The sequence below is a fragment of the Gobius niger genome, assembly GCF_951799975.1.
Source record: "Gobius niger genome assembly, chromosome: 7".
NCBI classification, from domain to species: Eukaryota; Metazoa; Chordata; class Actinopteri; order Gobiiformes; family Gobiidae; genus Gobius; species Gobius niger.
The window spans coordinates 26,088,358-26,114,462 of record NC_136858.1 but is presented as its reverse complement, the minus strand read 5'-3'; the positions used below and the strand labels follow the sequence as shown (position 1 = coordinate 26,114,462).

Genomic DNA, 26,105 nt, shown 5'->3' with positions numbered 1-26,105 from the left:
CGGGCTCTAGCGTCTCTTTAAAGTCTTTACAGCAGATTTACCCACTGACACTTGTCCCTTTAGCCTACTTGACGACAAGTAGACATCGCCTGATCCTCTCAATGCCTCCCAGGTCATAACAGGGTGTTACATTGTGAACGAGTGCAATACATTTACTTACTAGATTTCTTTACAAGACTTTATTAAGGCTTCTTTATTTTTGCTGGTTCAGTCATTTTAGTTAGTTTTCAGACACATTTACATCCTTGTCATTGTTATAGTTACTTTGATTATTAACAAGATAAATAATGTTTTCTACATGATCCAGATGTTGCTGTATTTGCTAGTTTGAGAATATATGCAGCGAACGAGTCACATGCGCTGCAATCCTGTGCCTTGTCAGCAACCTCCACTAATATAACATTATGACATGAAATTATTGCTTTGCTTTAACCACATGAAGTCACAGGAAAGGCGAGTGGTTCATGTCTGAAATCGAAGGGTATGGAAACTCAATTAGTATACCAAAGCATGTGTGGTAGAGCTGCGGTTATTTGATGGATAAAAGTCTGAAAGCATCAGCGCTGGATACACTGGGATTTATATTGAGAGAGACATATTTATGGCTTAACGATCTGCCTCATCTTTTAAATGTCTCATGACACTTCTGTACTTCTGCACTCTTATTGCTGATTCTATTGACACTGGCATTAAGATTATGATTCTTGTATTTCATTTGGGAGAGTTTCCATACATGTAATTAAAAGCATGCATCAAGATTGTCAGATTAAAGCTGTATTTTATACACTTTATTTGAGAAAAGGGAATGACTCAGCCCCTTCACATGCAGTACAACTTTATTCCAGCAGAGGGAGCTTTACAAAAACAATGCTCTCCTTCAATGGAGCGGGAACAGGATGACAAAGGCTGCATCATTCCTGTTGTGAACAGTATACAACATGTTGAAACTTGATCGTTGTTGTGGATTTTAAATACACCACAGATTATATTTGCTACTGTTGAGAAAAGTCCAAATTTGGGCATCTTGGATTCAATTCAATCAGAAGTGTGCAGACCGGAGAATGAATTACTGAATAATTAATTAATTTATGTTTAAGTGTAACAGGGCTTACTGAAATATTTGATCTGTTCACTATAGAAATGAGTCAAGAACAAATCAGCATTTGTTTGTTTATGTATTTGTATTTTTTTTAAACTTCTAGTCAAGAAAAGTTATATCTATTGTTTATTTTTGTCATGTTTTTACCATCTCACTGCTCCACTGCGCATTGTGGAGTATTTCTGTTGATACTTAGACACAAGAAAATGTGGAAGACATTTGACTTAAACGCTGCTCATTATATTATCAGCACAATCCCAATGTACTGTACGACAGCAGCGAAACCACGTCAGGGCCTGGAGTTGTGACAAGCCTGAGTTTCCATGTGGTCACAGCACATGTCCATTAAGATAATATATCAGTGACTGTCTGAGGCTTTGATTCAGTGGTCTCCCTTTGAGACGCTCCGATTTCACCACAAACTCTGACTTTGATAGAGACAGACATTTAGTGAGAAGATACAGCACAGACCAGTAAATATCTTAAGAATGCAATTCCCTCAGACCAAACCAGATGCAATGTGGCTAGATTAACAACTGTCTAAAGTAAATAGACATTTCATTTGGTTTACATAGAACAGCGCCACCTGCAACTACACAAAACTATTACTAAGCATAAATTCATTCATGTATTTGTCTTTTATCATTAATATCTGCTTGTTTGTGTGCCATCTATTTACATTTACATTACCTCCACATCTTTATATGGAGAAAAAGACTTCATATAGCGATTTACGTTGCCTTTTCCTCTTTACCTTCTGCGTGTTCAGTGCTGTGTGTGAGTCGGGCTGACCCTGATTCAGTTGGAGTGCAGTTATGAATCTTTCAGAAATAGCTACCGCGGCCACATCTCCCGCCGCCCGAGAGTGTTGAATATTTTAGTTGAGTTCGCGCTAAAGTCAAAGACCACACACAAACGGCAATATAAAGATGTTGTTTACGATATCCTTTTAGTGTTTCCTGTTGCATACTAAAGTTACAGTTGATATGGGGTCTAGTTCAATCAATATTTGGCTTGTGCAGACTGCTGGTGGGAGTGGGCGCCTCTTGTACTTGTCCCCTCGGGCTGTGCAACATTGACTGCCATCCCCCCCTGTGAGATTTAAATCCGGTCAATATTCATTTTCAACACGAGTTAATGGGGATCATGTTTATGGTCCATGCAAACACACAGCAGCATATACTGTACTTACTCATACAGCGGCTTTTGTCACATGTGCTTTGTTACTGGAGATTTCTAGGTTGATTTGGTTGTTTAGCTGCTGATAAGACACTTGAAACCTCCTTTAAACCAGGATGTGAGGTCAGGAGCGCTTCGGGCTTGGATTTCTTTTGTCATGAGTCCTCATTCCCTTCTTTCCCAGGAGCTTCACAATAGATTTATTCTCTCAGATTTCAGATACCCTACTTGTTCTTTTTTGTCAATAGGTTTTTAGGTGAGTCTGTCCCTTCCTTCAGATGATGGAAAACTGCACTGTTAGTCTGTGATAATGCAAAATGCAATTTGGCTTGAGTGCCAGTAAATTAGATCAGCCAGTCTGCCCTCTGTCCATTGATTTTGCACACAATTTGAACGTGTGTTTAATTTATGAATTGAAGAGTCTAGTCACAAGTGTCATATCTGTGCTGGTTCCAAGGCCTGTTAACTGTGGTGGGAGAAACTGAAAAACCTTTTAGCAATTTAAAACAAAAACGATATTATTTTGAACAATGGCGTCCTGTACCTGATTTTGTTTGTTTGTTTGTTAAGTTACAAATAAAACTAGAAATGCAATGGCTGCGCCATTGCGATTGACTGCGGAATTGCGGGAAGCGAATGCAGAAATTGCATAAACTCTTCAAATTGCATAAATTGCTTAATTTGCATAATCTAATTTGCATAAACTGGTAAAATGCATAAAATGTCATGTTGCATAAACTGTATAAACTGCATAAAGTGGTAAAATGCATGAATGGGTTAATTTGCATAAATTATGTAAATTGCATAAACTCTTTAAAATTCATGAATCCTAAACGGCATAAACTCTTAAGTTGCATAAACGGTTTAAAATGCATAAAGTGGTTAAATTCCATAAAGTGGTTACTTTGCATAAATTGTTAATATTGCATACACTTTTATATTCCATAAACTGGTCAAACTGTTAAAATGGCCTCGGTGCTTGATTGGCAGAAGCTGCACAAATGGCTGAAAGGCCTGGAGTCTCCCCATTGGCTGGATTCTCCCATACACACCCGTATAAAAAAACTGGAAAACTGCAGAAGGCCAATTTTTTCTCAAAACCCACAAGTTGCATAAGATGAACATGCACAAAGTGCAGAAATTGCATAAAATGCAGAAAAAAGTGCAGAAAAGCATGGATTTGCGGCAGCCCCATTATAAGTCAATGGGAAAAATCTCCGACATTTCGGCCGATTGCGGAAAAAACGTAAGTTGCAGAAGTCCCAAAAGTAATAGCACCCTTCTCCTCAACATGCGGAACGTTTTGATGCATAACTTGCATAAATTGCACAAAGCATGAAGGTGCTGAAAGCTCTAGAAAATCGGGAAAAAGATGGAAGAGGAATAATAATAAAGAACATGAAAACCAATAATTGACTGCGGAAGAATTCCGCAGTCAATCAAATATGTAATTTACTGTCTGAAGAATCAGTACTAACGCATTTCAAACATCCCATCCCAAGCCAAGTTTAATCACAAACGATAACAAAGCTTTATAATTAGAGGTATATGGCAAGAAGGTCACAATTGTTTACTTTTATAGTGTTCTGAAAGACAAAACATAGACACATATAGATATAGAGTCTAGACAGACGAATAGATAAATCTTAATTTTCCCACAGCGGTAAATGTGCCGTCATAGGGTATTTATTCATCGACTTTCATTTAGTTTACAGAAACACGGGTGAGTAAATAGCATATTGGTGAAATCTGAGTAAATTCTGGATGTTTTGATGCCTTTTTTTAAGGTCACTGCAGAATACTATGCACACGTAAATCCTATTGTTTACACAAGGCTTCACTCTGGTTGGCTAGAGCGAAAAAATATTTCATTGGTTGAAAAGGAAAGGCAAAAATGTATTCTTACAAAGTAAGGACTTATTCCATACAGCGCTTTTGGGGTCTGCTATTGTCTGGCTGCTATGCTCTGTGGAGGTATCGCATTAGAGCAAGCAGCGTGTCTTTTTAAAGGGGCAGGAGGCTGGTGTTGGGGGGGAGAGAGAAAGAGCGCGAGGGGGGAGGAGGCAGCCAGAGCAGCAACACAGTGTGGCAAGCAGCAAGCGACGATGCGCTCATGCAAGGAAGCAAACATGTTTTTCAGCTGATTTGAATGGGATTGTTGTCCTGTTTTGATTTGACTTTTCAATGTCGGCGTTGCATCGTTTTGCGTGGCAACAAAGATGCGGACTCTTTCCAGCAGAAGCGCGCACACTGTGAGGCAGGCAGGCAGGGGGGTGCTGTTTATAAATTGGCTGGTTTAATCATCTAATGGTCTGAACCCCTGATTCAAGCAACATCCTCCGCAGTGCAGCACGGTAAACCTTCAAATCCCGTCTGGAAGCACGGAGCGCCGCGAAAGGAAGAATAACAGTGGAGCTTTTAGGTGAAGCAGGTGGATGTGGTGTGTGCCTGGACATAAGGAGCAGGCAGGAGGGGGCGGGGGGACTGACCGAGAGGGACCATGGGAGCCAACGAGTCCATGGAGCAGGGGCAGACCCGCTCTCCATCACTAGAGCACATGTAAGTCACCTGTACGCAATGGTCAGACCGGTACACAATGTCTTATCCTCAATCAAACACTGTGAACAAAGGGATGCTTTGTTGTTGTCGGGGTACGTTAGCACATGTGAAAGGTTGTGATGGGACTTACGTCTTTGCCGACACATGCATTTTTTGTTTATTTATTACATAGGGAAGCCATGCCTTATTATGAGTTGCTGTAGCTCAAACTCTGCCATTTTAGATATTTATTTGGTCATTTTCAAGCAGTTTTTTTTTTATAACCACGACTACAGCATTGTTCCTTGTGTCATGTTGACATCCTTGCACTAGTTATCTACCCCTGTGTCAACAATGTCCAAGCAATTGACTTCTGATTTCACTTTGTTGATACTTGTTGTTGTTTGTTTACAATTTCCATGTGCTAAGCTTCCACGCTTTTTTTCATATCTAAGAACGAGAAGTAAAAAACATATTCTTTTCACTGGGAGCAGAGCGATGCTGGTAGCAAAGGTGCCTTCAAAGCCCCATCACTTATGTAATATGATTTTCTTCTTGGGAAACGCATGCCATTCGTGTTGAAAATTTGCATCGGGCTACAATGTGGCGAACAGAGCGTAGCATTGCTGGACCCCTTTGTGATGGAAATACGCAAACACGTGTCTATAGTGCTCTATCCATGTAGCCAACCTCAAACAGCAGTGGTGTGATTCCACTGAGGATCAAATTTAGGTAATGAGTGCAGATGAGGCTGGTGGGGTGATGTGTGGAGGAGGGAGGAGGAACCTAAAGTGGGAAAGATAGAGATGAGAGGAGAAAAACGGTCTGCTGTGTTTTATTTATGTTGAATCAGAGGACAAGTGGAGCGGCAGTAAGTGTGGGCTTGTTCCTAAATATAGGCTTGTTACTATAGTGTATGTGTAGCAGATAGTGTAGAACTGTTATTTATCTTACTGTAGGCGCACAATAATGTCTGGGTTTTGGAAAAGAAATGCCCAATGCTAAAAATGTATGTGTTTTTCAATATGGAAGCACGGCAGCTGATTGGTTAGCATTCTTGTCTAACAGCAAGAGGGACGGGGGTTCAGTTCCTACAGGCCTTTCTGTTTAGAGTTTGCTTGTTCTCCCCGTGTCTGGGTGGGTTTCCTCCGGACCGGGCACTGGTTTCCCCCATCAAAACAAAACATGCACAATAGGTTAATCCCCCAGCTAGGTGATTTTGACCATAACGCTGGCTCTAGATCTGGAGAAGGTTTCCCAGGACAGAGCATTGAGGCAAGGGTCAAAATTCAGAGGGCAAAAAGCAGAAGAGACATAGTGTTAATTTAAAGGAAAAACAATAATTTTCTGTATTTTCTTTTTTCTGTAATGGACCCAATTTCGAGGACTTTTGGCCATTCAAAATATAGAACAGGGATGTTTTGAACTTTGTTTTGCTTTGGCAACAGTTCTTCTTATTTTACATCACTTGTAACCCCTGGATCAAATACATTTTATCCATTATAATATTGCATAATATTTACATTATACATTTATATTTATTAATATATATTTTAATATATAAAATAAAGGGAACACTTGGAGTTACATTGTGTTGTTCAAGTGTTCCCTTTATTTTATTGAGCAACATAGTTTACAGAATTCTTTTGTGTCTTGTCCACTTTTAAATAATAAAATAGAATTATTGATCAGGTTTTTGATCTCATTTAATCTTAATTATGATTCAAAGTTGTGTTCACAGAAATAAACATCCACGCCTTGTTTATGTATTGTATATTAATTTATGATGCCATCCCTAATCTCACAGGAGCAGGTCGTGTGGTGTCTGTCCCGATGGGGGTTGTTATGCTCTGGTGTCTCTTACCGGAGTATCTGATCTCATCATGAGTTTGGGGCACATTTTTAACCCCCTCCTCACTGTTGCTCTGCTGCTGCCCCACACTAGACTCTTGCCCTTAAACGTGCCATCTGCTTCTCAGATTAGGACGCACGAAGTACAGTCTGGGTGGATTATCTTCATACGCCCTCGTGCGTCGTCTTGACTTTGTTTTGGTCTGAGTAGCTGAACCTCATGGACAAACCAGACTCGCGTTGGGATTGATTTACAGTTTTAATGGAAATAACTTGAACCGCGTAAAACATCTGCTTCTCTGAGTGAGTCAGATTTTTCACGGTTTGGTTTATAAGCCTCCTACAGGTACAACTAATTCTCCACATCATCTCATTTCCTTTGGGTAAAACATTATTGGCAGAGGACAGACAGGCTTTGTGCCCGAGCCCCGTTACAATAGGCCCCTAAAGCTTTGTTCCAGTTTAGGATTACGTCTTTCTACATGAAATACAGAAGGTTTTGTGAAATGAATTTCGCTTGTGGTGGTTCTCAGAGTGTGTGTTTCCTGGTGATGTAATTGGCAGCGATGACAACCCGTTCATTCATCTCCAGAGGAAAAGCGCAGGGGTGCCCTCTGCTGGCCACAGCTTGAATGAACAACCGTAATGTAAACAATGGACCTTTTTGTACTGTGCGGCATGTTTTCAACGAGTCTTCAATGTAAGTCAAAATGCTTGTTTAAATTTTAACATGCTCACATTGTTATCTGTTTGTGCATGGATAAAGTTAAAAAAAAAAATTTAGCTGACGGAAACAAGACCATCTTTTTACTAGTGCAGCGTTCTAGTCATTGATGCAATAATCAGTAATTTTGTTTTGGATTCTTTACTGCTATGACAAGCATCCAGATTTTTCAATTGTGATGCCTTTTTAGTCCACTTTATCAAAATGCCTACTTCAAACGCATGCTAAAAAGGCAGAACAAATGAAAACCAAATCAACCACAGAAATAGTATATGTTGCAGATCATCTTATTGCTTCTTACACAGCTACTCCTTGCTCTTGTTTGCTCTCGGTAGTGAAGCGTCTGTCCGTGGCTGTCTCTGTCTCCAGGCTGTAGTCTCCTCAGCCCCTGTGAGAGGCTGCTATTAGCGTCTGCGTCTCTTTGTTTCCATGTGCCCCCGAACGCGACCGCTCACCCACACAGCCCTGTCGTCTCCTCCTCTGTTTTGTCTGCAGCAGCTCTTCTGTGCCTTAAATAGCCACGGCATGCAGACTGTCAGTGCATTAACACAAGTGTCCTATTGATGTTTTAGATAAGTGTTTTATTGAATGGTCTGATTGCATTCATTCATTACTGGCTTTTGAATATTATGCAGTGTTTTATGTTGGGAGTTGTTTTCTGAGTTGTAGAGGGAGTGTTATAAAAGGAATCGCGCAAAAATGAATGCCCGTGGCTTATTGATATTTTTTTTTGTGCCTTATGAATGAATTGTGACTTGGTTTGATGCCTACCTACATTTGGGCTGTTATTGCTTGTGTACTCTCTCAGGTAAAGCTTCAATTTTCAAAAGTCAATGGAAAGAAAGATAGAAACCAAGTACATTTACAGTCTGATTTTGTGCCGTTAAATTACCCCTGCTGCATTGGCTGTAGTTGTGAGGGCTGTTTCCTTATGGTCCTGAACATATGGTGGGAGCAGCCTCTTGTTTCCATGGCAACACACTGTTTGCTGCCCCTTCACTGCTTTGTTTAGAAAATATTAACTCAACATTAATGAGAACCAATGGAGACATCATTAACAAGAAAAGGTCAGATTGAACAGATGTGAACGGATTTTTTGAAACAGCAAAGAACGGTCAGCTTTAATGGTAATGGGCAATAGTAACAAATATAGACTATGCCTTTTAATACTGTCTTTACTTTAACAGTAACCCGTATATAGGATCTATATTAATAGCAGTATTGCTGAGGTGCTTGAAAGTGGAGTCAGGAGAAGTCTTGTTCTGGTGGTAAATGCAGCAAAAGACACAGTCTGTGCTCTCGTCTTGATGCCTGATCCAGGGGGCTCTCTGTGGCAGACGGCTTCATCCTCAGGCTCAATATGTCTCCCAGAGATGATCCCTTTCCTTTTCAACATTAGTTTCACATCAGCACTTCCTGAATCTAAGTGTTACTTTTAGTCTAGGTTATGAGTCGTAGTTTTTTTCATCTTACATTTTGTACTCGATAACATTTTCAGGTGTCTTTTGAGTAATTTCAGATTTTAATTTACTATTGTAGTTTATGCAAATTCTAACTCATCACTCACTGATCTGTCACGTCTATTTGCATCCAGCTGGCAAGATAAATGAAAGCATTGACGATATTGGGAGTTTTGTCTGCAATCTATGTCGACAGCAGCCTCTGTTGATTTACAACCCCCATGTTTTGGAATCAGCTGCATTTATCATTAATGCAAGAGATGTCTTTATTGTAATTAATAATAATAAAACAAATCACAGGATTACATTTCAGCCCTGTGTTCTTTTTTTTTTTTAAAGTGCCTCCACCACCAGATGCTCAAAATCTTTCACACCGGCATTTTCAGGTTTGCAGGTATAAATATGACTTATTTCTCTGCATTGTGCTGCTTGTAGTGGGAAAGAAATACTTCAATATACTGTGCCCTATTCTAATATGTGTTTTGTGCACCTCACCTGCACTGAAAGAATAAAGGGTGGGAGAATGTGGATTTTTTAATTGCTGTACGTAAGTGAAGTCTTAACTGAATTCAACTAGTGCGTGCCTAATGAGGTCTGGTGTGATTGGTGGGCTATCGCCTGCGTTTTCTTCTTTGTGGGTACAGCAGTGTGATCAGAGAGAGAGGGAGACAGGGAGGGAGGGAGGGAGGGAGGGAAGGTAAAAAGGCTGAAGCAGTAAGGCAGAATGCAACAGAAGCAGAGAGGAGCCTCCAAATACAGCTGGACTTCTGCAATCTTTACCTCCTGTAAATTGCGGTGTTTAAACGGAATGAAAACAAGACCGATGGATACTTGCTGCTTTCTGATTTACAAGACGGACCTGATCGATTCAAAACAACAACATTTGGATTTTACACCATAGAGCCTCCTGGAGACAGCAGAGTGAGCGGAGCGTCATCGGCAGTCAGCGCGCGTCTACCTTTTGCGTCGGCCAATAGCAGCGTAGTGCGGAAGCGCAGCATCCTGGTTCCAGCATGGCAGTGAGTGCGTGGCAGGCGCTGTCTCCTCTGCAGTGGGCGCGCTGGGGCTGGGACTCGCTGGTGGGAGGGGGGACCTCACCAGACGGGGACAGCCCGGGCCCTGAACCCTCCCTAGGGATACTCCGCCGGATCTCATGGGGCTCCAGTTATGACAGTATGGTCAAGGCTGCCATCGGGCCCGTCCGGCAGAGGTGAGGGAGTGTCCGGTGATGTATTGATCTGCAGACATAAAAAAAAATATTTAAATAAAAAAGGTGATTAGTTGTCAATTCCTTTCCTGTTCATTTGATCAGCTGACACATGATGCATTTAGAGTGAGCTTGCATTGGCCATGGTCTGGTCTTAAGAGAAAGAAAACATTTAGATGCTGTATTTTGTTGACATGTTCAAGATGTTTGTTAGATTCATTTGACTTGTCATTTATCTCTCTACCGTCTGATAACTTGCACAGCACAGCTTGATGTCGATGTCACATGCCGACAGTCGTTGTCAAATACATTGAATGTTTTGTGTTTAAAAAAAAAACAAAAAACAGCTTGGCTCATCTTCTAGAATATGATTGTGTCAAAATCTCAGACGAAGGGGCAGGTGACACTCAATGGGAGTGGCACAAATCTTTAAAAGAAATCTGTAAACAAAAACAGTTCTACAAATGGGCAAGTTTTTTGTTAGGGCTTGGGTCCACAATCACCTTAGTTTTTTGTGCTATGAGGAGAGAATAGATGATAAACTATGCACAAACACAATTTTCATTCTAAACTGAACCCTCAAAGCTTTGTACTGAGCTGCAAAATCAAATGATAATAATAATAACAATGCAGATTTGACACTCATTTGGCTTTTTCTGCCACAGGGTTGATGTGCTTTAAATGTTGAAATTACAGTGCTTTAAATGTTGAAATTAAAGGCCAGAAATTAGGGCGATGTTAAGAATGAATAAGCTCAAAACATCTACAGTAAGAAAGTTAAAACAAAAGCCAGATTCTCCCGTAAAATCCTGTCCTGTCTCCATCTCAATATCAAACTGAAGGTTGTTGTGACATTAAAAGAACAATAACTTATTTGACCTGGTTATGTGAAGGCCCTCTGTTTCCCAGGTGATCAATGGAGTAAAAGCAAAGATCTCTTGACATCTACTTGTCCTCTTGTAAAATATTAAAGCTGTTTAATTTGCTTTTTTTTTTTTGTGCCTGGCCATTGTTGCCTTCAGTAATCCGCAGTACTATTGCTGTTTTACTATAGGTTTAGAGGCTCATCTGTGCGGTTATTGCCCAGGGGATTGTGCATAACATCGTCAATATTAAAAGCCATTGTTGTTTGTCAGAAATCACCCCCTCTGGGCGTCCGTTATTGCAGTCCATACCATAGTGACTTTGTGATTTGCCTCGAGCAAATCACACATGCCGTATCAGCACTTTATTGGGCCATTCATTTTGTTTTTTATGTTGTGTTTTGCAGGAGCTCAGACTCTGATGGAGCCTTTGAGACCCCCGAGTCGACCACTCCGGTGAAGGCTGCATCTCCCTCGGAAAGCCCCAGCCTCCAACCAGCACCCACCGAACAAGGTATTTATATAGTGGGTTACAAAACACTCATCAAGCTGCAGCTAAGTTCACAATTATTAAAGCATAAGCTAACATCTTACAGCTAACTACTAACCAAGGCCGGGAAATGAATATGCAAATTAAATTGAAAACATGCACTAATATATACTATCTGTGTTTATTAAAAGGTGTTGTACTTCAATATATTTGTTAGGCCTTTTGCCATTGCAGTGCCATTGCAGTGTTATGTGGAAGCAAAAAATAAGAATAATTTGTGGTCTTGACTGCAGGTTTCATAGCATCATCTAGTGGCTCGAAACAGAAACTACCAAACTACCTGTGTGTGAGAAAGGAAGACCGCTGCATAGCTTTAGTCCAATGATCTTTAAACACTGTTAGATTACTTTTAGTAGATCATCCAATCCAATCCAAGAATGTATGTGTTATGTCTGTCAGTCCCAGACAGCTCCGTCAGTAATTCTGTCTCTGCCTTGACTTCAGAACGGTCCTGCAACTCCCCCATCACTGTTTTCGATGAGGACAGGCCCATCGCAGCCAGTGGATCCTACAACATAGAGATTTTAGCGCAAGACTCCAATCACGCGCTGACCCGCTCCCTCAGTCTCCAGGGCGGGGAGCTAGATCACTCGGACGTACAGTTTCGACCACACTCCGAATCCTTCTCCGTGGGGAGCAGCGGCAGCGCTCCGGGGACTCTCCATCGGCCTAAAAAAGTCAGATCTGGTTCATTGAAGAAGAAGCCGATTTTGAGGCAGAATTCAAATCCAGAAAGCCCAAAGCCAGCCACCAACTCGTCCAGCAGCACACCTGAGATTTTGAAAAGGGCCAAACCTCATACGTCTAGTCCCCTGCAAACTCAAGAAGAGGCCGAAACTGGATCTGCAACCCCAAGTCCGGGCGGGACGCTCCGACGGACCAGGAAAACCTGTGTGGTGACTCCGCCCCCTCTCGCTGAAGAGACCAGCGTAAACCCGAACGAGAATCCGCCTGTCTCAGCCTTACCCCTGTGTCAAGAGGAGCCCCCTCTGTCCACAAGTCCAAACCTCAAAGAGGAATCGCCCATCCCGCCTAGTGCCTCCTACCAATGGGACCCAAACAATTTTGAGAACGTAAACCCCTTCAAAACTGGGGGTAGTAAAATAGCCAATTCTCCTGTACTTGGACGCAAAGAGATTTGTAGCACTGAACCTATCCCAATAGAAAGCACTCCAGTCCCAACATCTAACCCCCTCCCTCCCAGTGACCCTGCTCCTTCAAAAGAGCCTATTCTTGACCCTGAGGAGCAGCCCATTTTGCCACACCGGCAAGCTGTAAGGCTGGAGTTTGATTACGCCGAGGAGAACGGTGAGGCGCCCCAGCAGGCGACCCCTCCGCCCAAAAAACTGGGGAAAAAGCCTGGTGCCAAGATGCCCCTACGAAGACCAAAACTGGGACTGAAAAAAGCCCCTCCTGCGCAGACGGAGGAGCTGGACAACAACCCCTCAACCAATGGGAACGACGAGGACATCCCAGTTCCCAAAGGGTCCTATAACTTCGAAGACAAGTGGGACGACCCTTCTTTTAATCCGTTCAATCCTAAAAAGGGCATGGATAACTCCCCCAAATTATCCAGACCCAGTTACGGTTTTGACCCCAATAACATTGACGACTCCATAGACCCTTTCAGTTCGACGAATAAAATGGCCAACTCGCCCCCAAAGGCCTCTGCGTCATTCGAGCTGTCGGCCAATGACAACGATGCCGAAAACGACAATGACAACATCGGGGAGCTTCAAGACCAAAACCAAAACAAACCCGCCAAGAAGAAGAAAACTCCCATTAAATCGTAAGTTTCTCAGTGTTTTGGCGTTGGCATGTTCTCGTCACATCCTGGTCTCCCTTAGTGTTTTAGTGGAGTAGCTCGTTTGTCCATCGTGTGTCTGTCTGTCACCTGTATCTGTGTGTTCTCAATGTCACAGGAAGTCCAAAGGTGTGTCCTCCTCACTGTGTTGTATGTTGTAAGTACAGGGACAAAATGGTCAATAATGTGTATAAACTCACATATTGCTTCTGTTTATTAACTAAGATACATGTCTTTATGTTCCTGCCCTATTTTTATTTATTTTTTAACAAAGGGCATCCTAATCTATTGAATCAGAGTACAAAACAGAACCGAAGTCATAAAAAAGTACACTGACTCTTGAAACCACTTGTGAAACTCACCTTGTGGCTACAGTTGAGGCAGTGCTCCCTCTGGTGGTTGTTTTTTGTTACTACCTTTAATCAGTTAATTCAGGTGAAATAAAAAAAATGAGCCATGGTAAAAACAAAAAAACAACAAACCAGGAGAATATAGGGTAAAACAAGACTAAAAACGTCTACTTACTCTTACTCACCCTTGACCTCATTTTAATTTGAATTTATCCAAGTGTTTATGAGGATTTATACTTGTTAATGTTGAGACCTGCTGCATTGATTACGAATGTCGTTTAAAGGCCTTACATCTGATTTGATGATGGACATCTAAATTGTTATTTGTTGTCCCTAACATTTCACATTTCCATTTGCAACACTCGGCGTCTTCACAGAGATGAGTTTAAAAACATGTTTCACAATTTTCAGAGAGCAATACTGTCACAGTAATGTTACAACAACTACTGCCAGTTCACAACTGATAAAATTATCACAAATGCCAGTTTTTACTGTATACTGAAGGACAAACACATTTTATTCCACTACTAGGAACAAAAACAATCAGGTATTGGGCCTTTAATGTCCAGTGTTTGTGAATAAAACAAAACTGCCCCATCTTATAAGCTGTCAGCTCACTTTCATTTCATTTCTTCAGTAACACTTTCAGAGTCAAGAGATCACCAAAGAAATCACCGCTGTCGGAAATAGCTCAGGTGTGTATTGTTTTGTTTTTTTTCATCTATTGTATGTGTTTTTTTCCCACTCTCACATCCCTCGTATTGCTCTCTTGCCGCAGGACTCATCCACAGACGACCCGGCCTCGAATCACGGACAGGACGACCACGCCACAGACGAGGAGAAGCTGGCCTCCTCCACCAGTCACAAGTGGAGCGCCCTGCACAGTGTGGAGGTAGATCTAAACTCGGAGCAACAGGACTTCCCTCAGCCCAGCGACCTCACGGCGTTTGTGAACGAGAGCAATCTTCCCCGGGAGACGTCAGGTGAGGCAGGTTTTTGAATAAGGGAATAAATCAAGGGGTCTGTAAATCAAGTTATCATTTTGGGATGGATTGACAATGTTGTTTTTGCTTAAATGACAATTTTGTTGAAGAATCTTTTTTTTCCTATAACTTGTCCAGACTAAATACACCCACTCAACGCACAGACTTCAAAGCAAACCACAAACCACTGAAACTAGCTGCCTCTATGTTAGAGTATAGAGGCCAACTACATCCAATTGTGCGTCAGTGTTATTGATTCAGCTGCACCAATAGAAATGTGCCTACTGTCTCCTGGCCCATTTCCCCACTGCCCTCCGACCCCATAGATAAGCCTTCTCTTACAGTGGGCGGTGTAATAAACTAGATCGTTGACGAACCAGGAAGAGTCACTGAGTTGTGCCCGTAGTGTCATGTCTAACATTGCCGTGGTGTTTACGTTTTAATAAACTACTATAACGCATGTTCCCCATTCAGGAGACTATGAGATTGAATACATGGAGAAGATCGGCACTTCTTCACCTGTGAGTAATGCCGTTTTCATATTTCTTTTATCTTTATGAATGCTCCTCATGGACGTTGCTAATCTATTATTACATATTTGCTTGTGTGTTTAAGCCATTGTCAGCGAAGAAGCCGTCTTTGTACCTGAAACTGGACTCGGTGTCTGACAACTTAAACAACACCAAACACGGTTCAGAGCCCAACTCTCCCTGCACTGGGTAAGTCAAAACTTGTCTACATTGTCTCCTTAATAGTGGGCGCTCCCGAAATACGGGCACTTGCGACCAATTCTTATCGCTATCGATCCAGATTATGTGTTTCTTTGTCACAAGAGCAACTACATTTAAACTTTATGTTTGGCCACCCATCGTCAAATTATTAATCAGAGTCCAAATAATTGAATGATTTTACTTAAACCAAAGTGTCCAGTAACATCTGTAGGACTTTCCAATATCAGGACAATAATATAATCAAGTCTGATTCAATCTACCTAGAAAGATCTTTCTTACTCCCACACACTGATGGTTCCAGTGACCTAAAAATGTCCATGAATCAACACATGACCTTGTAGTTGAAAAATCTACAAGGTCAAGGGTTGGACTAACATGTTACCTGTTTCCTTATTACTTTAGAGGAAAGAGTTTAAAGAATGTGCCAAGATATTTTAAGGGTAAAGCTGCTGCAACACACAATTTTAATTATTAATTATAATTATAAGCTTTACAAATTAAAAACATATAACACAAAACTGTTGTAATTTTGCATTGTCTTTGATATTAAATAATCATGCTGTGGTCTGTAGTTGCCACAGAGCTGATTAGCCTCTGCCGTGCCTTAAAACTGTGTATTATTATAACTATTTAAGTCGATGCAGAAAATGAATAGAAATTTACTTCCGGATCCTGGGCAGGTTTCAAGGTGGGTTCAGAGTGTAGAGTACTGTGGTGGTGAGAAAACACCATGTACTTCAGACTTGGTTTATTAATACTTTCTATTAACACCATGCTCCTAGATAGTACAGCTTGGCTCACTACGTGATGTGACATGCCCTTCTCATTGTGTGTGCGTTGGTGGTTATTTCCGTGTCTCTCGCGGCAGGAGTTTTGAGGAGATGGAGGCGCAGATCACAGCGGGCATGAAGTCCCCAGTGCTGAACTCACGGCCTGGTCCCGAGGGCTCTGCTGGAGACAAGGGCAGGAAGAGAGAGAGTGAAGCACTCACACGCACCCAGAGCACAGAGCGAGAGGAACAGGTGAGCCGCGTCTGAATATTTGTTATGTTAACCTCACTTTGTACCTTTCAGAAATCATTAATGTGTGTGCTACCATTTTTCCATTCAGATAAATGTGCTTTTATTTTGAAACATTTGCACCATGCCATTATATGTGAAGCCACAAGGGGGAGACAGAGCCCCACAGTTGAAATGCTTTTGAAAATTATTTGGCCCAGGAATATAGAACCCATTTGAAATACTCTCATTATCTCCCTGTCACTAAACGCAGAGATTGCCAAACGAGTGTTGAAATAGTACAACAGTAAACAGGGATTTTTGGAGGCCAAGGATAATGTTCACTAAAAAGTATTCTAATATTTAACACTAATACAGTATTTTGTACTAAACTTTTAGCCCACTAAAGTTTGGTATGCAAACTTAGACAATAGTGGTATTTCTGTTGCATTAGGGTTGATTGCACAAAGGAAAAGTAGAACATGGTGTATAAATGATAAATGTTTACCAGACATGACACAGCAGTTAAATGAACGGCTAATAGCTCGTGCAACTCTGAACATTGCTGCCAACTGATGAGTCATTCCCAGAGCAATGGTTTTCTGACGTAGGCTCCCGTGCTCTATAGACAGGAGATCCCTTCTGAATGAATAAGTCCCTAAAGCTGCCACTCAAACACTCAGAGCTTGCTTTGCTTTGCTGACCCTGCCCCTCCCTGCCCTCTGCTTCCCCCCCCCCGGTGCCCGCAGCCCGTCGTGGGCCCTGCTCCAGCCCAGGCCATGCCCCTTTTAGAGCAGCTCTCTGAGTGTGGCGACCCCCTGCAGTACCTGGAGCCCGACCTGGCAGAGACCAACCCCACTGCATTCGCCCAAAAGCTACAGGTGTGTGACAACAAAACAGAACGATGAAATCTGTCCGCAATATAAACCTCATCACCCTGTCTCTGTTGGGGCGTTTGTCTGTTTTTGTGCACATTTTCCCATTATTTTACCTCTGTCATCTTCATCCTGCCTAATGTGTTCTCCATTATTATTGGCACCTTGATAAATGGGAAGCTTTGGGGTAGTTTTGGATACTTTCTGTTTCCAACACCCACTAACTTCTCCAGCAGCATATTATTGTGTTAATATTTGAAACCTGTTAACAATTTCCTGTAGGAATTGCTTGCTTTTTTGTTTACCTTTTGATATTTGCCATGGGTGCTAATACTATTGGAGGGCAGTGTATGTTTTTCTTTTCAAAATACTCCATTGAGTCCTATTAGATTATAATGTAAAAAATGCTCCTAGCTGCAGGTACTGTACTGAAGTGTCTGTATCTCTTTCTTTGCTCTTCTATCCTCGGGCCGCACCCTCCCCTTGCTCCTTCCTCCATCCCTCCCCCGTGTGCGGCCCAGGAGGAGCTGGTGCTTGCTGCCCTGAGGATAGAGGCTCTGCAGGTAGCCAAAAACATCTCTCAGTGCCCCTCCCTCTCCACTGTAACCCCCCAGGTACTGCGCTGAGTCAGCCTGCACCTGCCCCGCTGTGTGTGTGTGTGCGTGTGTGTGTGTATAATGCCCGACTGTAACATCGCCAGAAGAAAGAGTGATTGTGTGAGTTTGAAGCAGGTGTGGCAGAGGCAGCTGCAGAGGTGTGTGCATGACGGCCTCCTTCCTTTAAACCCCAAACCACGGCTTTATCGACATGCTGCTGCTGCCCTGCATCCACAGGCTCAACTTCAGTATCTAACTTGGCTTTTAACCGTGTCCAGTTCGCACATGTACGAGCATCTTATTCGATTTTTTTTTTAAGGCTGATCTCCTTGGAATGGAGGGAGAGTCCACTGCCAAGTGGACGATGCATGTTGCCTGTTCATGAGGTTTCCATGAGCATGAATGTTACTGGGAGCATCATACTAGGCCCAGTGCATTTGCTTTAAAAAGTATCTCTGGGTTTATTTATCATCTACTTTACTGCCATGCCTTAAAATCTTAGTCGTGTTCCTCTTTTGGGATTTGACCCCATTTTCAGACTAACATCACTAACTAAAGCAGGAGGTTGACATTGTTTTGGACTTGGTATACCATAAAAGGCATATTGGAGACACTGGTGGTTACTGATGCACAGGTGATGAGTTGCAGTGGCGTGAAGTTGGAACATCCAAACTTGATTTAAGTCCGCTGACCGCCCCGCAGACATGTAGCTCATTTCTCTCGCCATTTCTCGAACATTTCACAGTCCTGCCCCAAGAAACCCAGCACTCGACGGTGGAATATCAACGGGTCACCCCTTTTCAAAGTAAGATAAATTTAACCCCGCAGACCCGCCCTAACCCAACTACTGCACAGTCAAATTCAGGCATTACATTATGAGCACTGGACTGGACTGTGAGGGGACTTCCTTAACCATTTACCCCACCCAGAAAACAATATAAGCACAAATAATAGGAAAGTGGTCATAACGCTTTGCCTGTAATTGGTATTTGGACCTTGTAACAGTTAAAACAGAAATCATTTTCTCATGAACTGTGCAGAACATCCTATTAGCCACTACCCTGTGTAGTTCTCCTGATTGTAGCTGACCCTTTAGAACTGGCAATAGTTAAGACATGCAGTGAGTTCAGGATGCTCTTCTGATTATTTTTTTTTATTCCATAGCAGTCTGATACTGAAATCATGTAAAATGTATTTTCTATTGGTATTGAAATTCTACAATAATTGAAAACTGATTTTTTTAAATTTGAGGACAAAAAAATCAGTGTGACAGTGACATACAAATATTTAAGACCCTGATCAACGTTATAGTTGTATTTGTTTCAGTCTGTTGTAAATTACATTAATTGCCCACGATACAGAAAAGAAAACCCCTATGTAATCTTAAGTATAGATTTTTGAAGAATAAAATCTAATGATGATTTGAACATTTTTGTATCAGACTTCAACAAATAAATTGGAATATAAAGAGGGGTCGAGTGTTTCCTGAAATCACTATTTGTAGATATTTTTGCTGGATTCTCTTGAAGAGTTTTAGTGAAAAATTGTAATTCTCTGTTGAGTTTATAGATAAAGTAAAGCTACTGAGGGCAACACGGTGGGAGTGTCTCTTGGGACCTTTAAACTAATGAAGGAGAGAAAATCGAGTTTTTGTTGAAAGCTCTGTAAATTGTGTTAAAAGTCACTTATGTTCACTTGTCCGTGACATTATTCCGGCCTAACCTTTTCTGCGACACCGACATAATTGCTCAATCCAGACCCCACTCCTTTCATGTACTGTATTCTAAATTGTCGCCAGTGAGCTTCTTCCATTTCATGAAATCCTTTTGTAATCCGGCTCTGCGAAGGATGACCAAATCTTTGTTTTAGTTAAGACCTTAAGATCTTTCAGAAAACTTTATCTAGTTTTCCCTGGTTTGGCATTTTTGGAATTTCCTTTTTGGACACTGAAGCAGACGTTTGAAGCAGACGTGTTAGAATATAAAACTGCAACTTTTTCTCACCAAATCACTGGTGTTAAACTATGATTAAGAAAAGACATAACACTCATAATATTCTCTTAAAACGTCAAAACCTTTCTCATGTATGGTTTTGTATTTGGGGCAGAATTGGTTCACATCTCTAGTCACACAGGTAAGACTTACTCATTTGAGATACATTAACAACAACTAACTTCTATTCCCTTTGCTGCTCAGTCCTTGCTCTAACGTCCCATAATGTGATGCAGTTTTGTATTGTACCAAATCATTGCTCCCTTGCCCTTTTTTTGTTTTGTTTTTTTGTTGTTGTTGCTTAAACCTGATCACATTCAAGCTTTGGGAAAACAACCATGATCGCTCAGCTGGAGGCTACATCATCCAATCCCTTTGGTTCATACTGTGCCTATGAAGACGGTTCCATCCAATCATGTGGCGGCTGACCAAGTCTTCTGAAGCATCCCTACCCCCTGGCTAATGTACACATGGCTTTCTGAGAACTTACTCGATATTGTCTAATACGATGATGCAGGGATTAGGATGGGTGTGTGCTTGGGATATCCTGTTTCTACCTCCTGTATATGTAACTAACGATGTTCCCCTTTCTTTCTGTCTTCTCTCCTGGTTCCTGGGAGCAGCGAAAGGAAACGGCTCCAAATGACAGCGCGGTGTCCAAGAATTCCCTGTACGCCCGGACCACCAGCAGCAGCTACATGGAGGGAGAGAGCCCCCATCTCCCCAGCGACATGGACCACTCGCTGGGGATTGCGCGAGAGGAGGTGCAGATAAAAAATGCTTATTTTTATCCCATTTCTAAAAATACAACACTCCCGCGGCTTCACTGCAACTGATCTTCCTTTTGTAGATTGTAACGAAAGAGAAGGAGGTTCTGGAGTGGCAGAAGAAATATGAAGAGAGTCGAGTGGAGGTGGTGGAGATGAGGTAAGGTGGAATACGGCTGTGTATGTGTGATTTGTGAAGGCCCCGAGCCTCTATCATACATCAAGTATCTTAGTAACTTTGCAAAACGTCATGATCATTAGTGGAAGTGGGATTTGTAGAACTATTTGTAAGAATGACCTTTAAAGATCTTTTTCCATACTTTTTGTTTTTTCTGTGACTAGCAAAGCGGTTGAAAGTCCCCTGTGGCTCAAAAAAAGTTTGTCTTAAGTTTAAAATTGTTTTGAACTTGGTTAATTGAGCACTTTGCAAGGTTTCTGGCAGCTGGTGGAGCTTTGTCAGGTTAAATGATGAAAACCTGTGACACTAGTGGTATTAATGTTGCACCTTGTAATCAGCACTAATGAGACTGGCCTTCCCTAAATGTTTGTAGTATTTTCCACTCAGCAGTGGTGGTTGTGTGTCCAGCTGGTCTCAGTCCAGTTTGTGTGGATGAGACTGGGCTTAGTCCATTTGCCTGATTCAGTTGTGGATAAGGTGGGGTTAAGAGGCTGAAGGGGGAGGCATGGCTAATAATCAATCCTCTTACCTCGGCTAACCTGATTGTACCAAAACACTGGTCAGAGCTGCTGTAGCACTGGGAGAATGAGATACTACCAGATAAAACCGATTATGGAGGGGAGCTTATATAATGTACATATTTAGTAATTGACTGATATGGAAATGATTTGGATTTAGACCCTTTAGTGATTTTTAAGTGATTTTGAACCATTTTGAGACACAGATGGAGGATACACTCACAAATGATTGGTGGTGTGGTATATAGGCTTTGCTCCTCAATGGTTTAAGCTTATAAGCCTGAATTATCTATTATTAATGCAATGTGCTCAGAACTGCAGGTACAAATGTGATGTACAGGCTGCAATTGTTTTCGTATTATTGAGGATCTCCTTCTTCTTCTTTGTAGGCGAATTGTTGCCGAGTACGAGAAGACCATCGCGCAGATGATCGGTGAGTCACTAAACGCACGGCTCATATTTTATTGGGTGCACAACATACATTTATTTTAAGCCAACAGTTGCCCCCAAAACCCTTGCCACTTCATGTTGCGACACCAATTAATTTGCACTCTACAGAAAGAGGAATGTGTTCTCTTATGCCTTAATCCATCACTACTCTGACTTGGGCGAGATGTTATAAAAACAGTTTATTCCTCCTGCGACACGCTCCCTGTCTGGGTGCGCTGTTTGCAAAGCCTTTTCACCGACTTGACCTGAATCGCGATGCCTTCTGAGAGGAGAGACAGCACCTTTTTGCTCGCTGTAGCGCTGGTTCTTTGGGACTCATTAAAAACCACTGCAGGCGCACGCGCTCTGCATTATCCCCGCTTCTCCTGCTGCTGCTTACAGCTTTTTATTTTCTAACCAACACCTGTTGGCATTACCCAAGATACAATTTGCTGCTGTCCCTTCACAAAGAGATGCTGTAGCGCTCAGCTTTGGTCACGTGTCTTGCTCTCACAGCTTGACTTATAACACACTCCCTTCTTTTCTGTTCTGCTGCCATCTTTGCCCCTTTACTCTTTGACACAGGCATGCCAGGTGAGTACAGCACTGACGCCCTTCACCTGAATGTGTCACCTTTCTCCGTGTGTCCATCTAACAGCCACAAGCCACTGCCTGCATCTGTGGCCGCTGCTTGTTCATCTGTCGCTACTCACCTTGTGTTATTCCCTGACCAAAAAGAAGACTATGCTGAGCTGTCTTTTATGTTGACTTTGGATTGGGCTGCTCTATTTATGGCCAAATTATTGTTATTTTAATACGATGATGTAATATTCAAGAAGTCACTCAGGTCTTCTATCTGACAGTGGGGTCCGACCGATATGGGGGGGGGGGCATGAGGGACATAGGGCTCATTTATTCAGGACATTCAAGTTTAGTAGGTACTTATGACTTTAGAGGGAGTCCAAAACAAAAAACGGAAAGGCAAAAACGGAAAGCATAAAATATATAAAGCAGGTGAACAAACTTCACCATGATGTTTCTCCGCCCCCCTGAGGCCCAGGAAGTTGTGGGAGGACTCATTTTAAAGCTATCACTTTTAGTTCCGGAGACATCGGCCGATAGCGGATATTACATATATATTAACAAAAAAAGCAATATATCGACCCTATGACAGTCTCTAGAACCAAAAATGTTTATGTATTAGTCATTATTTATTTCTGTTTGTTTTGGTCCTGATTCACTTTTTTGTCTCATTCTGACATATATTATTGGTGAGAGGGCCATGTATATAATATATTACAGAATATATTACAGACTATTCAAGACAGATGTAAACTATTCCTTCTTTCTCATATTCTGCAACCATTCTCTAGCTAAGTAACATTGAGCAGATTTTGAAGCTGGATTCTAACATAAGTAACACAGAAATGTGTCTTCCCTGGTACAAAGAGGGATGTGCCATAGATAACATTACTCTCACTCAGGCAGGGCTTAGCTACTGCTTTTACTCTGGGACACTCAGCCTCTTTCAAGACAGAATTATTTAGTCCTATGATTTTATTCACTTATAACCAATGAGTTGTTGCTGTAGAATTATAGATTTTAAGCCGATTTCCATGGCAACAAACCCATTACAGTCGTTAACATCGTCTCTTCTGTTATGAAATAAAGAAGATGTGCTTTAGTGATGTACCATCTTTATAACAAATTCTTGAACCTTCGTGTTGTACTGTGACTTATTTTGCATGTTTCATTTATAAAATCATTGTACACTACCTCATTCACTAACCTCACATCTGGTAAAGTGAATATAACTGTAACGTTACTCCGTATGTCCACTTCAGACGCCCGCTGTGTCGTTTTAATTTAACACTGATTTGATCTAACGCTTGTGTCCCAGAGGATGACCAGAAGGAGAAGTCGCTCTCCCACCACACGATACAACAGCTCATCATAGAGAAAGACCAGGCGCTCGCAGACCTCAACTCTGTGGAAAAATCTTTGGCCGACCTCTTCAGGCGCTACGAGAAGATGAAAGACGTGCTGGAGGGTTTCCGCAAGGTGAACAAACACATGCAAATTATCCCAATATTACAAACATTTTCTGTCACTGTATCATCCGCGAGACTTTCATGATTGACTTGCAGATCGAGGGCAGAGTTAGTTTATGGTGATTTACTGTTTTTTGACAAATATTTCCAAGAGAAAATCCACAGATATTCAACATTAGAGGTTTTTTTTAATAGTGGTGGGACTCGATTAAACTTTTTTAATCGAGTTAATTACAAGTCTGTAATTAATTTATCACAATTAATCGCATTTTTATCAAAAACAAAAACAACAATTATATGCCCCTAAGTTATTCAATAATTAGATAGAAACATGAGTTCAACAACAAATGTATTTATTATTGTTAATCTGTACAATTATACAAGTAACAGAGGCAAAGTGCATTTATAGCTATTTAGCTTTCAAGTGTTTTAGGAAACTCTGATCACTCATGTAACTTGTACAGTACATTAAGCAGTAAAAGTAAAAAATAAAGCAAAAGGGCCATAAAACAGCGCCTTTAAGTGTTTAACAATTGCTGTAAACAGAAATCAAGGTGCATTTTCTTATACTGACAGGGGTTAGGGCTCAGAGGTGGCGTGGCTGGTGCGTTTGTTTGAAGCTAGTGCTAACATTAGCATCGAGGACGTCTCTGCGTTTGTATTGTACATGTTTTACATTGAGACTTGAGTAATTACGGTGGAAGGAACTCTTTTTTGCACAACCTGCACACAGCAGTACAGCTGGTTCCGGCTCAGGAGTTCCGGCTTCGGGGGAATCGGGAGAAATAAGATTAATTGCATTTAAAAAATGAACACTTTAAAATCTTTGTAATTAATTAATCGAAATTAATGTGTTAATGTCCCACCCCTATTTATTAAGCATGTTTTCCGTGGGGCATTGAAAAGCATCAAAGTCATTGAATTAATCAAAATTAAGGCTTTAAATCATTAAAAAGCATTGCATTTGATTCTAGTGGGCATTAAGTCTACATTTCTATGAAAATATTGGTACGGCTCGACTTTATTTACTCCGAAAACACAAAATGTACTGTCCAAGGGAACATGCAGCTGGTTGGTTTTCCTTCGATTTTATATAAATTGTGGCTCAAAACATGCTTTGAGTGTCCAAATTGTATTAAGTTATGCACATTTTGACAATTCAGTACACATCCATAATATGTTTATATAGATTTTTGCCATTTGGGGCATTAAAAATATAGTTTTTGGGCATTAGAATTACATTAAAAAGAATTGATAAATGTAGAAATCCTGATTATGGGTTGAGCCTACAAACAAATTTATCATATATCGTGGCAATTTATTCTGATAAATGAATAATACCAGCCCTTTCTTGAAACTCTGTGTAATCTATAGGCCCAGCAATGACCGATACTGACCATAAACCAGATCAAAACTTGAAAATTCACCTCATTTGAGAGTTTCCTTTGTTTCAAGTGGTAAAAACAGCTTGACTGTTGCCTCATGAATTGACAATCCAAACAAAATATTGTATCTTTTGAATGTTCAAAAGTCCTGCAAATTGCAACACTACCAGGAAAAAAAGCACATACAAAATGCGACTGAATCCCATAAAGAAGCTCCATTGAATGTTCTTCACTTCAACCCAACCCAAAGCATTAATCTCAATATAATCAACATTTACAGCTGTTGTGTATTTACCCCATTAACTGCGTCATGGCCAGTAATTAACCTTTACATGTCATTGTGCTCGCAGAATGAAGAGGTTTTGAAGAAGTGCGCGCAGGAGTATTTGTCCCGGGTTCGCAAAGAGGAGCAGCGTTATCAAGCCCTGAAGATTCACGCGGAGGAGAAGCTCGACAAGTAAGTCAATACACCCCCTCATTATATCAAGTTCATTCAGATTTCCCCCAAAGGAAGTGTGCAACAATATACTGCTTCCACCATAATGGAGTAAGCCTGGAAGAAGGCCAATCTAATTAACGTTTTCTATAGATTACTTGTACTTGTCGCTATTTAATTTAAGGGTTTTATACAGGCTATTTATGTACAAGCTGTACAAATGCACGCAGGCTGTGTTTGCATTAGTGTTGTGGGGGTTATAAAAGGGGGACTTTATGTTGTTTTGTTATTTCAGGGCGAACGCGGAGATAGCGCAAGTCCGAGTCAAAACCAAACAGGAACAGGCAGCGTACCAGGCCAGTCTGCGCAAGGAGCAGATGAAGGTGGACTCTCTGGAGCGGACACTGGAGCAGAAGGTCAGGCTATAGAAATATGAATACAAACTTTTCTGTCCCTTTGAGGCCTTTGTGCATTGGCTAAAATGTACAAGAATGTTTTATGCTCTCAAACTTTTGCACACCTTGTACAATCGCCTCATATAA

At 41.4% G+C, this 26,105-nt stretch overlaps 1 protein-coding gene across 11 annotated transcripts in view; it reads left to right on the top strand.

Annotated features, from left to right (window-relative positions):
• Positions 1-26,105, top strand: part of tacc2 (transforming, acidic coiled-coil containing protein 2) — a 53,707-nt gene that overhangs the window by 23,141 nt on the left and 4,461 nt on the right. For 3 of the 11 annotated variants that reach the window (XM_079559697.1, XM_079559706.1, XM_079559696.1), the window contains 15 exons: positions 11,329-11,435; positions 11,916-13,260; positions 14,263-14,320; positions 14,404-14,608; positions 15,083-15,129; positions 15,224-15,327; positions 16,208-16,361; positions 17,087-17,218; positions 17,734-17,826; positions 20,423-20,563; positions 20,650-20,726; positions 21,652-21,695; positions 23,592-23,752; positions 25,478-25,584; positions 25,859-25,979. In XM_079559697.1, coding sequence (XP_079415823.1) covers positions 11,329-11,435; positions 11,916-13,260; positions 14,263-14,320; positions 14,404-14,608; positions 15,083-15,129; positions 15,224-15,327; positions 16,208-16,361; positions 17,087-17,218; positions 17,734-17,826; positions 20,423-20,563; positions 20,650-20,726; positions 21,652-21,695; positions 23,592-23,752; positions 25,478-25,584; positions 25,859-25,979 — 2,896 coding nt within the window. Of the gene's footprint in view, positions 1-9,613; positions 10,062-11,328; positions 11,436-11,915; positions 13,261-14,262; positions 14,321-14,403; positions 14,609-15,082; positions 15,130-15,223; positions 15,328-16,207; positions 16,362-17,086; positions 17,219-17,733; positions 17,827-18,553; positions 18,614-19,914; positions 19,942-20,422; positions 20,564-20,649; positions 20,727-21,651; positions 21,696-23,591; positions 23,753-25,477; positions 25,585-25,858; positions 25,980-26,105 lie in introns of those variants that run through there. The other 8 variants (XM_079559699.1, XM_079559698.1, XM_079559700.1 and 5 more) reach the window with 8 other exon arrangements.